The 17,172-nt window shown below is 42.3% G+C and overlaps 1 protein-coding gene across 2 annotated transcripts; it reads right to left on the bottom strand.

Annotated features, from left to right (window-relative positions):
* Positions 1-3,165: 3,165 nt before the first annotated feature.
* LOC146716410 (proline-, glutamic acid- and leucine-rich protein 1-like) lies at positions 3,166-12,025 on the bottom strand. 2 transcript variants are annotated; one of them, XM_085452832.1, is made up of 5 exons: positions 11,766-12,025; positions 11,617-11,672; positions 10,493-10,626; positions 4,663-4,731; positions 3,166-4,212 (listed from the first exon to the last, which is right to left on the bottom strand). In XM_085452832.1, exons 1-5 carry the CDS (start codon positions 12,004-12,006, stop codon positions 4,074-4,076), a joined length of 639 nt encoding a protein of 212 aa, XP_085308958.1. In that variant the 5' UTR covers positions 12,007-12,025; the 3' UTR covers positions 3,166-4,073. The 2 variants fall into 2 exon arrangements, 1 of the variants encoding a protein (XP_085308958.1); XR_014919352.1 differs by lacking the exons at positions 3,166-4,212; positions 4,663-4,731; positions 11,617-11,672; positions 11,766-12,025 and adding exons at positions 10,135-10,221; positions 10,751-11,579.
* Positions 12,026-17,172: the final 5,147 nt, after the last annotated feature.

Raw genomic sequence — 17,172 nt, 5'->3', positions numbered from 1 at the left:
TGGGATTAATGAAGACTGTTAATTTTAGAAACTCCCACCATGCTGTCAGAGAAGAGCTGATGTTGACGCTTTTGAAGCATTCATATCATTTGATGTTTGAGCTGATAAGTGTATATATGACATTTCTAGATTATTACATAGTGCTGTTCTACATGTATCCAGGGTTCATCTAAGAAGGTGTGTTTTAACCATCTAGAGATGAACTGAAGCCTGTTGGCTAAAAAGTAGTGATTAAAGTTTGCCTTGGTCCTTTGTAATGTTTTTAAGCTGATACGCGGGGGTTTATCTTTCCAAAGGAATTTAGAAATATATCAGTTTAGAGATCTGCACCAATCTTGTGATGGCTTACTTGGGATCACTGAAAATAAATAGTTTATTTTTGGCAAGACCATCATTTTTATAACAGCAACCCTTCCCATGAGTGATATGGGAGAGATTTCTAGCCAGATCGCCTTCTACTGTCTTTAAAAGTGGGATGTGGTTTCATTTAGTTAGATCTGCAAGCAAACCATCTGGACCTGGAGTAAAACCATCTGGACCTGGAGTAAAAACATCTGGACCTGGAGTAAAACCATCTGGCCCCTCCTTCACCACAGGACTGCTGCCCCAGCCGTGACACATGACACAGTCTGATTTAATGTTTTACAATTTTTAAAGTGTTTGTTTTTTTATCTGAAGAGTATGTAAACATCTGGTTTCAACTGTATATTTGATGATGTTGGTGTTTGGCTTGATTGTTAGCACAAAGAGGGAGAGAGAGGGAGAGAGAGGAGCAGTGAGGGAGAGAGAGGAGAGCCATCCATTGGATTCGATGCTGGCGTGATCACAGTGTACACGTGGTCCAAGGACTGCTTGGGCGTGTGGGTTTTCTCAGTCACATAAACAAGTAGTGGGAACATTGCAGTTTAGATAACTGTGCCCGGAAATGCCAGGGATTTGGAGCTGTAGGAGCAAAACACATCTGGACATTATTGTAGCACTTTTCATCTTAACACACGGATACACACCTACACACACAGACAGGGAACATTAAGGCCTTTGGAATGCAAAAAATTTCAACACAATTTAATTTTATTTATACCTCATATAATCCCAACAACAGTCACTTCAGTCTGTTGCTGCATACAGACTCTACAATAATAAAAAGACGTTACTGGTAAAGAGCCTCCTGTGAGATGAGTGATTTATGTTGGCCTTTACATAGGAAGTAAGGAAAAGTATGAACATCTCATCTCATTATTTATTTTTGTATTCTTCTTACTTTATTATTATAGCAGTAGGAATAATAATAAGGGAAGGATTCTGGATCAGTACCATGATGGAAACGTCTGCTCACAGTATATACAGTATTCTGAAGAAGGTCTAAAATGTCACTGTTGTACGTGTGTGTGTTTTATGTATATAGATTTTTAAAAATTACTACTCATGATATAACACAGTCCAGACATGCCTCGTAAAGATGCTTCTATAACATTTTCTGTCATCACTTTATTGTGGATTAGGTGCAAGAGTTTTTAAGTGTGGACAATTAAATATTAGATTAATGCAACAGCAAATTGCGCCTTGTTCTCAGATGGACAGCAAGTGGAGAGCTGTAGCTCAGATGAGGAGATGGAAGGAGGAAGAGAAGCAAAGACTGATTCACAGGCAGAGTCAAGTTTATTTCTCACACTTTTTTGTTGCCTTATGCTGTCATCAATCTTTGCATTTTTTTATTATCTCGTAGCACTTGTTTAATCAGCTACCATCTCTCAGATCAACATAGCTTGGCTCTCCTGCACTATCTGCAGCCTGCAGAGCTCCTTTTATTTGCTCTCTCTCTCTACACTCATTTATTCTCTCAGCCTTTCTGCATGAGACGAGCACTTTTCTGCTTCTGTGGTCAGTATATTTAAAAATAGTGAGACTCACTCCCTCATACCACAGGAAGGATGTTCAACATCATCACACTCTAGATCTTGTTTTAACATATGGCATAGAAACTGAACATTTAACAGTGTTTCCTGAAAACCCTCTGCTGTCTGATCATTTCCTGATAACTTTTACATTTACAATAATTGATTACACAGCAGTGGAGAGTAGACCTTTTCACAGTAGATGTCTTTCTGAGAATATAATCCACCCACTGGTATCATCGTCAATGCCCTGTACCAACACAGAGCAGCAAAAATCATAGAAATATGGTCTCTAAGCAGATTGTTACTCTGGATGGCATTACCTTGGCCTCCAGTAACGCTGTGAGGAACCTTGGAGTCATTTTTGACCAGGACATGTCCTTCAACACACATATTAAACAAATATGTAAGACTACTTTCTTCCATTTGTGCAACATCTCTAAAGTTAGAAATATCCTGTCTCAGAGTGACGCTGAAAAGCTAGTTCATGCATTTATTACTTCCAGGCTGGACTACTGTAATTCATTATTATCAGGATGTCCAAAAAACTCACTGAAAAGCCTTCAGTTAATCCAAAATGCTGCAGCAATTCATGTATATATTGCATATAAGGCCACTGCAGCATTCATTGGCTTCCTGTTAAATCCAGAATCCAAAATCCTGCTCCTCACATACAAGGTCTTAAATAATCAGGCCCCATCTTATCTTAATGACCTTGTAGTACCATATCACCCTATTAGAGCACTTCGCTCTCACACTGCAGGCCTACTTGTTGTATAGAGTCCTGATGTACACTGATCCTTCAGGGAACAACTGGACACAAACACTGACAGCAAAATGTGCAATGAAGCAATCAAAGTAACTGGACAACCTCAGATTTTTGCGGGTCTTCTATTTTTTTTTCTCACCACTTGTACACAGTTACTGAAATGAACACAATATGGTAACTTTCCATTAAATCTTCCAGTTTTAGTAACAGTGTAAGCTGTCGACAAAGCTTTCACAGCTGTTTCCAGTTGCTGAAGGTGATTCTTGGGTATTGAGGGTGTAGTATCTACTGCAGACAATCTAAATAGTTGATATCATGCTGCTAAATATTTGAAGCTGTTGGCAGACGCTGAAAAAGGAGCTGCTGCAGAATATTTTAATCATCTCCAAACAGCTGCGAGGAAAACATCCGTCTGTCTTGTTCTGGGGTTTTTCCTCACACTTTGCTAAGTTCGGCATTGTGAAGTTGCAGTTGTGTCAGTTTGTGATTTCCAAAGAAGACAACAGTTCACTGAGGTAACAGCAGCAGCCTGATCACACATCAGGGACGTCGTTAGGATCTTGAAGCATCAGCCCAGCCCCGAAGTCTTTCACACTTTCAGTTACAGCAATTTTTAGAAATTATTTATTAGAATGTTTTAGTGAAATTAAAATAAAACATCAGACACTGTGTGCTTCCTAAAGGTTGAAGGCAGATGTGTTGGAATAATAAGAATAAGAAACATACTGAAAATGAAAAAAGACAAAGAAATCAGTGAAAACTGGAGTTTTTCAACTTTGTTACTTTTTTTAAAACAGCAGAAGAACAAAGTTGATGTGAACTTTTACATCTTGCATGTTGATTTTGACCCAGGTGTTATCCACATATCTGTGCCTGTGGCTTAGTGCTCTCACTATGAAGGAGCCAAGAGCCCTACTTCCACTCCCTGGTTCAGTTTCCTGACAGTCTCCACTGCTGCAGCTGTACACAAGTGAGACCGCATCAAAGGAGGCTGCGGTTTCAATACCTGATTCATCCCTGGAGTATGGAGCTTTTTGAGGCTTGAATGAATTCTTAGTCAATGTTATGTGGCCAAGTAAACAAACCAGATTCCTCAGGAAATTATCGGGTAGAAGGTCTAAACTGAAGAGTGAGAGAAAAAGCAGCCAAAGGAAAAAGATTTAAAAAAGAAAAGAAAAGTTTGACTCCTTGGAAAATGGAAAGAAACGAGGCGAGGCTCACTACTTTTACACTGTATTTGAACTTTTCATCAAACTGCATTAAACAAAGAAACTAATTATTATTGAAATAACAATATCTAAGCAGTCATCAAGGGTCACTACTGGTTTGCCTTCTACAGGCTAATATTTACATCAAGCTTTCTCTTTATTCCTATTGGACGTCTGTCACGTCCTCTTTAGTTTTGTTCTTTATTTTTTCTGTTGCGTTTTCAGAGTCTGCCACTGCTGTCGAGTCTCCTGCTTGAAGAGCTTCGAGCGGTTCGTCCTCACAGCTGGGCAGCTGGTTATCGCTCGCGCTGGCGTCCTCTGCAGGCTCAGCTGCTGATTCCTGCTGATACAGACAGAAAGCTTCAGTTTCCTTGTAATACTCTCTTTATTTATCATATATAGGAGAAAAACACATTTCTAACAGAGACTGTGTAGTAATACTTCATGTGCATTTGTACAAATATATGACTGAGCTGCTGAGATAATCTGGAGCTCAGACTGTGACGATCACATTAGAAAATCAGGCTTTTTGTGAGAAATTCATGTATATTTTGCATATAAGGCCACTGCAGCATAATCAGGGTCACCTGATCCAGCCCCAGCTGTTTACTTTATGAAGGGAAAGTTTGAAGCCTGATCTTACCAGTAGAGGGCGTCTGTCTTTCTACTCTGACCTACTTTCTCAACAGGACACTGCTGAAAGCAACAACTTTGTTTCCATGAAGCGTGTCATGGATATCAGTGGCCTTGATTACACTGATAAACCTTTTTATTCTTCATGCTGCACCACCTGCTGTTGCTCTTCATGACATCATTTCCTGTCTCCATTTTTTTCCCTCTTTCCTTAAATCTGCTGGTCCTGTGAAAGGCAAAAACACTGCTCAGCAGACCATTTAACACTTTATTTCACATTTATATAGCCCGACTATTTCACATTATTTCTAGAAGGGAGATGCGTCCTGCATGACACACTGCCGCGGATCTCAAAATGGTGGTGTAACAGTTTTATTACAGAAGCTCTCTCATTCTAGTCTAAACAACAGTGTCTCAGTAACTTTCCACTAGAGATGGTCCCCTCTTATCTACTTTTTCTCAGGCAAGTGTGATCAAAATTGTTAAACACACAAATAAAGTCACAAAAATGATCCCAGGAAAAACTGTGTCATGTTAAACATGAAATTCCCCCTTTTTTGACACACTTCCATGTGTCAATTCATCGGAACTAGTAAATTAAAAGAAAACATTCGTAACATCATCTTTCACAAAACATCAGAAATTCTCCTCTCGAGTGTCGTTGCTCCAGCTCTGCTACCCTGTGTTAAATCAATTTAGTTATCATCCTAAACCTGTTGAACTCCTGGCTCCGCCCAGAGCCTGCATCCGCAGAACTGCCTGCAAACAAAACCCGTGTGTTAACATGAACTTCACATTTGCAACTCTGTTTTTCCCCCACTGTCCTTCCCTCACTGATCACAGCAGGGGATTTATGTCCTGATTCAGCCATGAGTCCAGCTCAGCTGATTCATCACTGAGCCCCACCGTCACTGGCATCTGATAGTGCAGCACTGCATCTTCTTTTCTTAGTGTCACTGTTTTTCAATCTGTTAAATAGAGTCCTTTAACATGAAATAGACCTTGTCCACAACAAGTCAATACAGCTGTGATTGTGGCCAATTATGAATCAGTTACCAGTCAATGATAAAATAATAGTTTTATTTTCTGCATGCTTCAGTCAACCACTCACCCAGAGGAAAATTCCTTCTCCTCATTTGTCTGTCATCCTTCCATGCCCTGGTAACTGGCCCATCCAGAGCTGTATCATTTTGAAATGTACATACAACAAGCCAGACCACACCTTGGTCACACCAACCCTTTTTCCACCCTGAGGATGTCCAACTGACGATAGCGCCATTTTTGCCGAAGATGACACCGAGGCGACTCACTTCCACATCGTACGGCCTCAAGATTAACGCCGAGAAGACCAAAGTCCTGACCACCAACAGCTCACCAGCGATCGTCCACCTCGACGGTGTGCAGATCAAACAAGTCCAACAATTTAAATATCTGGGGTCCCTCGTCGAGGAGAAGAAAGTGGCATCATCAGTGGAGATACGCTCCAGAAGTGGGCAGGCGGCGGCAGCGTTCACTTCCCTGCGCTGGTGCGTTTGGAAGAAGAACAACATCTCATTGGCGACAAAGATCCGCCTTTACCGAACCCTGATCATTCTACTTTAAATGCGTTGCCTTAGATGCGTTCTCTGCGTTTCCCTTCGCAACTGTCATTCGAATGACACCATCCTCACCAGCTGCGGCAGCCAACCGACGATCGGCGACCTAATCCAGCGCCGCCGACTCCGTTGGTTTGGCCACATTTGTTGAATGGACCAGAGCCGCTACCCCATGGCCTACTCTGGTTGACCCGCCCCACCGATTGGAGGGTGCATCGAAATGCACCAAAAAAGACATGGATGAAACAAATCCAGGATGATTTGAAGGCCCTTCGACTTGACCTCGAGCAGGCAAGAACCTTCGCCTTAGATCGAAAAGCATGGAAGATAATCGTTGGTCAAGCAAGAGAACCTGCGGCACCTACAGCAGCAGGCCCGGCCCTAACCAATCTGGCGCCCTAGGCAAGATTTTAGGTGGCGCCCCCCTACATCAGCAGTGTAGTGTATGTACTCACAAGAAACCGAATAGCTTTGTCTTTGACCTTTTTTTTTTTACTTAAAGAAAGCAAATTCACAATCAGAATAATTAACAAGATAAAAAAAGATATGAATAAATAAATGAATACAAAAAATAAAAAATGAATATATGAAATACAATAAATTTTACATACATAAACACAATAAAACGTGTCAACAAGTTGGATAAAATAAATTAAAAATACAATATAAATAAGGCAACAGGAAGACCGCTTGATGCTGCTGCATCATGGCTGGGTTGTGCTGCTGATGCTGCATCACTGGTGGGTTGTGCTGCTGAAGTGGAGGCAGCAGCGGTAGATGTGGTAGATGGCCCAGGGGTGGGATTTAGAAACTTCAACAGTGCATCTGAAGAGAGGAGTATGTGACACCACTGAGTATTAAAGTCTAATAATAAAAACATATGATTCCAGGAATAAAATGAAATGATATAATATAAATGAGAAACCAAAGAGATATATGTATGATGTTAACTCTTATGCAAATTAGATTAGATTCAATTTATTGTCATCATTACAGTGAAATGCTGAATAGCAGAATGCAAAGTAACAGTATAATATCATATGAGAATGTTATGTTATGATTATCTTTGACTGAATCACAGCAGTGCTCATATTAAAAAACAGCATTCCCTCTCATGTGATATTGCTTAATTAACATTAATGATGTGCACTTTAACAACTAGGCTTACAACTATAATATATACAGGGGTGGAAAAGTGACTATTACCTGCAGGGTAAACGTTAGCTAACCAGAAGGCAATAACAATGTAAACAAAAAACACCTGCTTAAAAGATGAATACAAATGAGGAATGGTGGGAAAGGTGGGAGTACTGTAATTACCTAACGTTACATTATTATTTTCCATAACAATTTAGCCCCCTCCACAATATTAACTGACGTTAAAACAGTTAACTAGCTATTTATTGATTAGCAATTAGCGAATCATGTAACATTAGCTTAATCCTAAAAATTTAGGTTACTATCACATTCAGACAAATAATTTCATGTAGGCTAACGTTACCTACCTCTGTCTTTTTCTCGTTTCTCCTCCTCTTCTTCTCTCTTTTTTCTTCCCTGGGCACCTGACAGTTTTGGCCTTTTTGACATCTTGTGTTGATTTTTTGATGTGGTGACGTCCAAAAGGAACCATGATACGGGAAGGGAGGGGGCGCACCGTGCGGGGAGGGGGGGCATAATGTTGTAACAAATAATGTTTCTAGCGTAATGTTGTAACAAATAATGTTTCTATTAAATAAGCTTTACTTTGCATTTTAATTAACGTGGGATTATTTTTTGTATTTAGAAATAATAGTACCAACTTTTTTTTTTTTTTCAACATTTATGGCACTGGCGTGGCGCCCCCTGATGGACGGCGCCCTTAGCATTTGCCTATACGGCCTATGCCACGGGCCGGCCCTGTACAGCAGCGTACTGGTTGCGCGGCCAACCACCGCCGCTGGTCGCCCACTAAAGGACAAGAAGAAGAAGAGAAGTGGATGTCCAACGCCATCCTAGTCTGGACTGTCAAATGTGCCATTTCATGACTGGGTTTGCATCTTTTCTCTGCAGGGTGTCACAGGTGTTGCATTCCCTCACAGTTTTCCACATCTCTTCCATGTGTGGGTGCAACGTACAGGCCTTCCATGTTCTTCTGAGTCTGTTTCTGCTCTCATGTGAAGGACCATGTGGTTGTTTTAACGATAGTTGACCAGGTTTTGTTAGGGCAACTTGATCTCTCGCCACATACTTTCCAGCGTCCACTATTCTGTGTTGTTTATTTCTCCATCTCACTGATCTTGTAGGCTCCTGCCTTTTGTTTTAATGTCATCGTCTGTCAAATGATGGTAATGACTCCCCTGTTAGAGCATTCATTTGTCAGGTCTGATGAGTCTGTATAGATGTGTTACTCCTTCCTCCTCCTGAAAGTTGTATTGCCTTTGGTGAGAGTCAGAATTTAATCTAAGGCAGATTGTGTGCTCTAATTCACCATCTGGATGTTTGTTGGCTCAGTTTGTAGATCTGATGTCCGTCACTGCCCTGCACAGTGTTAATGCAGAGTTATCAAGGTCAGCATTCTTTTGCTCGGCCTCACTTTTCATCCGGGTTTAATGGGCGTCACGTCACTGGGAATTTCCCCCGTGTTGTGAAACTGGCCTTTGGTTTAGCACCCTCCGTCTCCGTCTGTGTGAGATCGCTTTCCTGCAGCACCGTTGACATTTTCAGGTTATTGTTGTGGGTCCAGCTGCCGGGCCCTGTGTCAGCCTTCTCTCCTCCCTTGTTATTTTTTAAAAAAAGAATATAACCAACTCATACCTCACCAAGTTCACAGGACAACGGAAATGCATAATTTAAATATTACCAAAATAGAATTTTCTTCATACAGTAATCACTTGTGTTGCTCAATCAGCAGAAAACATCTCATAATCCTAACCACTAAATTTATTGTTTCATCACTGGTTGGTCATTCCAGTCTTTTGCTTTGTGAAAGTTAAGCTGTTGTCCTGCAGCCCGGAGAGGTTGTTTGTCAGCAGTGGATAAACTCAGCATTTAGTGTGTGTTAAGTTTCCCTGCTTTAATATTGCTGAAAAGAATTGACGTGTTCATAAGCGCAAGCTGATTTTATTGCATGTGTGGGTTAGTAGGCAGTTCAATGTCTGCGTATGCCGTGGAGCTGTGGATTCAAATTTCTCTACAAAAAGCATTTGATGTCTCTCTGTTTGAGTGTGTGTGTATGTCCTGTCTTTTTATTGCGATAGTCTGGACACTTTCTCAACCTCCACAAGTCCATCAGCCGTACCTTTCAACTCAATTTTAATGCACTTTAGTCTTCAGGGAGAGATTGACCGTCCTCGAAGCTTCTACGTGGAGGTGGAGATGTGAAATTTTCAGCCAAACGTGGCCTCTTTGTGGTTCCAATTATGTTAATCTATCATTTTACTCTGGCCGATGTGCTTGTGGAGGACCAGGTCCGTGGTCACCTGTATTAAAAGATTTATTTAATATCATTTCATCCCTAATTATTTGACACTCTGCTTCTCTAATTTTAAACACATTTCCCCTTGTTGCTAATTTAAATAATCCTGTGCCTTCTTTCCCAATTCCTCCTGTTCTGCTGTAGTTTTTTACCCCTGTTGTTTTGCTCTCTGTTTTAGACACTTTCCCCTGCGGTCACACAGACTGCCTCTCCCAGCTCCTCCACCTCACTCAGCTCCTCCCCTCTGAGTCGGGCTGCCTGCCCCTCCTTCTTCTGTCAGTCTGCTTCACTCTGCTCTGGGAGACACTTCTCCCTCACACTCAACACACCATACAGAGCACGTGTCTCGCTCTGCAAAACCCAAACACACGGTTTTAGATGCAAATTCAGCTTTGTCAACCCCAAATTTAAACCCAAACAGTCTAGAGGGACTATAGCCTGCGAACATAACCCAGGATCTAGATTATCAACCGAACGAACGCGGCCCCATTGCCATAAAGACTATCGAACGAATTATACACACAAGCTAAAAACACTGTATACTCGGGAATCCCACTTGGGCCCACACGCATACCTGTCGGTGCGCCCGTTACTGAGGATTGACACAGCACAGGTCAGAGGTGGGGGCCAACAGGGTGAGGGGACCAGGACCAGGGCCAGCAATAACCTTCAAATTCATACAAGTGAAACAGCTCCTTCAGTCCAACACGAAGCTAAAGTGAACTTTTGCATCTACAGAACATAGACCAGTTCCGGGCCCACAGTGGTGCTGGTGCTAGGGTGGTGTCAGACTGGGTCCAGTCTGAATAAAGCACTGTGTGGACATTCCTTCAGTCAACAGTGGAACATTTAAACTCAACCTGAACAAAAAGCAGGAGGAGCACCGTAACACTATTGAAACACTAATGTGTGGCTCATCGTTAACATGAAGATCATACCTGTACAGTTCTCGTCGAGTCAGAGCACTGCTGTACTGCCCACTCGCGCTCCCTGCAGATTCACATGCATTGCTGCTGCAAGACTGCTGCTGCTGCAGGCGCACACACAGTGGCAGAACCACCTCATGGAGCCGCTTGAAGGAATCGACAGGACACAACAGTGTAATCGTTCGTTATTAAAAACAATAAAATGAAGAGTCTCTCCTGCAATACACCAAAAATGCTAAATGATGGAAAAAACAAACAAAAGCATTTTACTTTACAGCTGCAGATCATCACAAGATGGGAAACGTGTCTTACTACATCATAACTTGTAATCAGTATCCCATTTTAACCCTACGCCACAACCTGACGTGGACCTGCTGAGACATGTAACTACACGTCGACGCTAACCACACCACTTACAGTTACAGCCGAGTAATATTACACTGAAACTGATGCAATTGGATAATAATGGTCCACAAACTGAAGCTAATGATGTGGGAACTGCAGGGTAACAAGAATGCAATAATGTGCTAATTCCTATGTTATTACTACTCTATTACCTGCGCTAGGTTCTGTGTAATAAGCAGGAAAACGGCCTGTTTCTATTTAATAACACATTAATAACCATGTTAATCTTTTAAAACAAACTGCTAGTCAAGTAAAATGATCATGCATAATGTTAATAATTAGTTTAAAACAATAACACACATGAATCCATTAAACTGTACACTGAAAAATTCAGTTTTAAAAGAAGAACAAGGTTTAAACAGATGATGTTCGGCAGCACTTTGAGCAACAATTTCACAGATATGGGCGTTCTCTATTTTAAAAAGTAAACATGCATCACTATAATTTGTGTATAAAGTTACATAATTTCTTTTCTGGCTACAAGAACATATTAGAACACGTTGGGATATTTCATGTGGATCATTAGAAATGCACTGTGGGTGGAGGAAATCGTTGCTTAAAGAACTGCAAACATCACGTCTGCTTAAACACGGATCTTCTTCCAAAGCGGGCGGCTCGGTGCCACTCGCTGCAGCAGAGGCTGATCTGTGGATGGTTGGAGACGCCTGTAGAAAGTGTCTCTCTCTGCTGGGCACTCTTTTGTTACTTATGTTACTTTAAATCACATTTACCTTGTGAATGTCGTCCTTCAGTAGCGTCCCACTGGTCTGTATGATCTGCCTCAGTGCTACAAGGATGACAAAGGTCAGTCTGGTATCAGAATATCATACGTAGTATACCAGTAAACTCCCAATAACATTAAACTTGGTTTGCATCTCACCCCTGACAGCTGCAAGGCAGGTATCTTGATTGGCTAGATGGTCTCCTTTCCTCTGCAGCGATGGCCCGACTGTATCTGCCATCACCAAATGCTTCATCCTACGAGGGCCGGGCTTTCCTCCAGGAACAACATCAGCCGATAGTCCTGCCCGGAGCTGGAAACAGGACACCCCACGCACAGGAGCAGGAACAGAAGAAAGCTCAGCACATCCCAACAAACCACTGGTTCCCTTTAGCTTCATAAAGTCAGAGCTTAAAGTAAATTTTTTAGATTTAGTGCTCATGACTAATCTCTTAGTTGAAAAAAAGAATTGACTTATACACGAGTCTCAGATATCAAGTTAGATTTGATATAATCCAGAAGTGAATTCAAAATCCTGCTCCTCACATGCAAGGTCTTAAATAATCAGGCCCCATCTTATCTTAATGACCTTGTAGTACCATATCACCCTATTAGAGCACTTCACTCTCGCTCTGCAGGCCTACTTGTTGTTCCTAGAGTATTTAAAAGTAGAATGGGAGGCAGAGCCTTCAGTTTTCAGGCCAAAATAAAGTGAAGAAAGCTCCTTCCCACATGGATCCAACCTTTTATTCGGTCATTACAAAATATTTGTGAGTCCAAGTTACAGTTCAGTCTCAGAACTTCACTGGTTTCATCCATTTCTGCAGAAAATATCAACATAATATCCTTATTTTATTGACATAAAAACCTTTATGATTGTTGGAGATAGACTGAGGTTCATGTCTGACCCACTTAATCAAAATACTTTTCTTGCCAGCATTTGTGTGAATGACTTCTTTGTGTTGTATTAAAGAGTCAGGAACATTTCAAAGCAAACAAAGTAGTGGATCTGCTGGCACTGTTTACTCATTATCAGAATCAGAAAGACTTTATTTATACCCAAGGGGCAATTAAGATGCAACAGAGCAGCAGGACATTGAAGATAAGGACAGGGCATAAACAGGCAATGAGAGTGATTGTTTTACTGATGTTTGCACAAACTGTTCTTCAGAAAGTCAGAATGATTCCCACAAACAATGGAGCCTTCTTCCAACTGTAGTCTAACATTTAGGACAGTTTGGTTTTATCCTTACTGTAACTATATGGTGAAATATAAAGATTATGCAGTATGTTATATTGTAACTCTTTATATCTATTACATATTGAGATTCTGAAGGGCAGCAGCAACATTTTGTCCCAAACATCATTCAAGTTTATCCAAGTTCAAACTACATATGTCAGAATAAAACTTTGTCACAAAGTGTTTGTGCTTTCTGTGGTTCAGAGAAAAACCTTTCCAGCAGACTGTTTCTGGTGGAAATGTCCTCATGAGCCAGCTTTCAGAAGAACATTATTTGTAGGTATTTATAGAAATCATTACTTGAAAGGTGATGTTGAGACTTCAGGGTGTTTTAAAGCTTCCGTTATCAAAAAGATTATATATTCTTTTTATGCCTGCTCTTTGCCAACTTGTAAAGTTTGATCCTACACTTTGCAATGACAGTTCTGGGTCATCTAATGTTACAAGAATATTAACTGAGCTACTTTCAGACATTGTCCTTAGTTTGCCCCATGCTCATAACACATTTTTATTCAGGAAACTGCCTTTAACAGGAGGTGGTGTTTCCCTATGAAATTTATTGAGGGAAAGGGTTTTCACAGCACTGCATCCACCTCTCACCCAGGAGGAGAGAGTTCAGGCCTGAATAACCAACATGTCTAAATTTGGTAGGCCCCACCCACTCTTAACCTTTGGCAGTTGTAGAGTCACTAGACTAAAAGGTTCATTGACTAAAAGGAAGAGCAGTGTTCTTATTTTCATGGCTATTAGTGTAATGTTTGCACCAGCAGTTTTAATTCTTCCATGACTTGCAAGTCATTACATTGTGCTTTGGAAGCAACTTGGAAACAAGTTGAGGAAGTAAAGATTTCCCTGACTGAAGTGCTGAAACAATCTCGTCCACTTATATGGGAGATTCTAAAATAGTAACTTGATTCTCTGGTATCTGTGGAAAAGTTTTTTTATTTCTTAAATAAATTAACTTTTCCATAGATATCATAGTGGATGACTATTCTCATCCACTATGGCTGGAATAAAGGATTTTACCAGAGCATTCCTTGATAGCTGTGCTAATAGGCAGTTGGGTTTATTTGTCAGATATATACAAATATATAATCAGTCTGGAACACTGACAGATGTGGCGGACAATGTAATGTGTGCTGCTGTTCAAGGGGATTATGTTGCCTACATACAGCCAAGAGATCAAACTCCTTTGTTGTATTTAAAAGCGCATTAACATGTTTGGACTGAGCTACCTGTGATGGATACCTATCCAATATAGGGCATAATAAACAGTTGAAATCACCCCTGAGAATTGTATTGGTACAGTCCACATCAGCAAGTTGACAAAATAAGGATGCATAAAATTCTACCGGTTTTAGAACAATTCAATTATTCCAGTTATTTATTACAATTCCAGTCGTTCAAGTCCAATGAATAGTTGAAATGGTACAAAGGTAAGTGGTGAACTGACAGAGGCTAAAAAAAGGTAAGGTTATCCAAAACTGAAAAATAATGTACATTTCAGAATTATATAAAAAGGCCGTTTTCAAGGATGTTACGGCCCCCTCTGCTAGGGGACAGGGTGTCACGATCCTGGAGGGTCTGAGGAGTCTGTTCAGCCCACACCTGCTCCACCACCAGCAGCTTCCACATATCCTCCCTGGTGAATTTCATGTGTCGGTCCACTGAGTTAATGTGATCCGTGAATTGTGGAACTTCCTGAGATTTGATTTTCACCCAGGTGCCATCCACATACCTGAACCAATGACTTGCTGTTGTTCCAGGGTAGGATAGCAAGTAAGTAAGTAAAATTTATTTATTTCGCACTTTTCATAGACAAAAATCACAAAGTCCTTCACAATAAAACCAGAAATATAACTAAAATAATATACAATATTATAAACCAAAGGAAAAAGTTAATTAAAAGCTCATATGTAGAGAAATGTCTTTCTGCTTTTTAAAGGAGTCAATGGAGTTGACACAGCGTAAAGACAACAGAAGAGAGTTCCACAGCCTTGGTGCCTGAAAAGTCCGATCCCCACCAACTGTAACTTCTGTCCTAAAGACCTAAGTGCTGGGGAAGCAGCATGAGGTTTCAACTGGTCAAAGATATACTGGGGACTTTCGCCATGTAGACATCCAAAAGTTTAAACTCACATTTTAAAATTAAACTTAAAGTTTACTGGCAACCAATGAAGAGAAGCCAAAACTATTTTTACGCCCTCTTTTCCACTTCTTCCATGTACAAATTGGCCACGATGGGTGAAACTGGGGAGCCCATGTTTCTGCCTGTAGTACTGACCCTTGTATGTGAAGTAGGTGGAATTAAGACATAATTCAAGCACACTTCAGTTACACACTCCTGTCAGAGCACTTAGATCTGCTACCCAATTTCTTCTGGAGCAACCTCGTTCTCGGCTGACGCGACCGTGCGTTTGTGTAGCTGCTCCAGTCTTATGGAACAATCCTTCTGTTGCTATCCGGGCATCTGACTCTATGCCATTGTGTAAATCACGGTTAAAGACTTATTTATTTGATCTTGCTTTTCCACCTAGATAATATCTGCTGTGTGCTGATACATTTTTATCCTTTATGCTTTGTTAACTACTTTTATGTATTATGATTGTCATGGTTTTATAATTGATAAATGCCAGGTCCTTTCTCTTTCCCTTTTCCCTCCCATCTCCATCTCCTTATTTTGTCAAGCACCTTGGTATACCCTTGGTTTGTTAGTGTGCTTTATAAATAAAGTTCATTATTACTATTACCACCTGGAGACTCTGTTGTCCTGCTGGGAGACTTCAATGCTCACGTGGGTAACGACAGCGAGACCTGGAGGGGCATGATTGGGAGGAACGGCCTCCCTGATCTGAACCCGAGCGGTGCTTTGTTATTGGACTTCTGTGCTAACCGCCATAACGAACACCCTGTTCGAACATAAGAGTGTCCATAAGTGCACGTGGCACCAGGACGCTCTAGGCCGTAGGTCGATGATCGATTTTGTAATCGTATCAGCAGACCTGCGACCATATGTTCTGGACACTCGGGTAAAGAGAGGGGCTGAGCTGTCAACTGATCACCACCTGGTGGTGAGTTGGATCAGGTGGCGGGGGAGGACGCTGGACAGACCTGGTGCACCTAAACGCGTAGTGAGGGTGTGCTGGGAACGTCTAGCAGAGGCTCCAGTCCGCGAGATCTTCAACGCACACCTCCGGCAGAGCTTCAACAGCATTCCGAGGGAGACTGGGGACATTGAGTCCGAATGGACCATGTTCAGCGTCTCCATTGCCGAAGCTGCTGCATTGAGCTGCGGCCACAAGGTGGTTGGTGCCTGCCGTGGTGGTAATCCCCGAACCAAATGGTGGACACCAGAGGTGAAGGGAGCCACCAGGCTGAAGAAGGAGTCCTATCGGGCTTGGTTAGCCTGTGGGACTCCGGAGGCAGCCGACAGGTATCGACAGGCCAAGCGGAATGCGGCTCGGGCAGTGGCTGAAGCAAAAACTCGGGTGTGGGAGGAGTTCAGAGAGGCCATGGAAAAAGACTTTCGGACTGCCTCGAAGAGATTCTGGCAAACCGTCAGACGTCTCAGGAGGGGAAAGCGGTGCTCTACCTGCACTGTGTATAGTGCTGGCGGAGCGCTGCTGACGTCGACTGAGAAAATTGTCAGGCGGTGGAAGGAATACTTCGAGGACCTCCTTAATCCCACTGACACGTCTTCCGAGGAGGAAGCAGAGTCTGGGGATGAGGGGAATGACCCGCCAATTTCCGGGGGCGAGGTCACTGAGGCAGTTAAACAACTCCTTGGTGGCAGAGCCCCTGGTGTTGATGAGGTCCGCCCCGAGTTCCTGAAGGCTATGGACGTTGTAGGGCTGTCCTGGTTGACACGCCTCTGCAATGTTGCGTGGAGATCAGGGGCAGTACCTGTGGACTGGCAGACCGGGGTGGTGGTCCCCATCTTTAAGAAGGGGGACCGGAGGGTGTGTTCCAACTACAGGGGGATCACACTCCTCAGCCTCCCTGGGAAAGTCTATGCCAGGGTGCTGGAAAGGAGAGTTCGTCCGTTAGTCGAACCTCGGATACAGGAGGAACAATGCGGTTTTCGTCCTGGTCGCGGAACACTGGACCAGCTCTTTATCCTCTCCAGGATACTTGAGGGTGCATGGGAGTTTGCCCAACCAGTCTACATGTGTTTTGTGGACTTGGAGAAGGCATTCGACCGTGTCCCTCGGGGTGTCCTGTGGGAGGTGTTGCGGGAATATGGGGTGTCTGGCCCATTGCTACGGGCCATTCGATCCCTATACAACCGTTGCAAGAGCTTGGTTCGCATTGCCGGCAATAAGTCGG

The sequence above is a fragment of the Copadichromis virginalis genome, linkage group LG3 (assembly GCF_057382275.1).
Source record: "Copadichromis virginalis isolate Kocher_CV1m ecotype Utaka linkage group LG3, C_Virginalis_male_GT1.1, whole genome shotgun sequence".
NCBI lineage: Eukaryota > Metazoa > Chordata > Actinopteri > Cichliformes > Cichlidae > Copadichromis > Copadichromis virginalis.
This window is presented reverse-complemented; position numbering and strand designations above follow the sequence as displayed.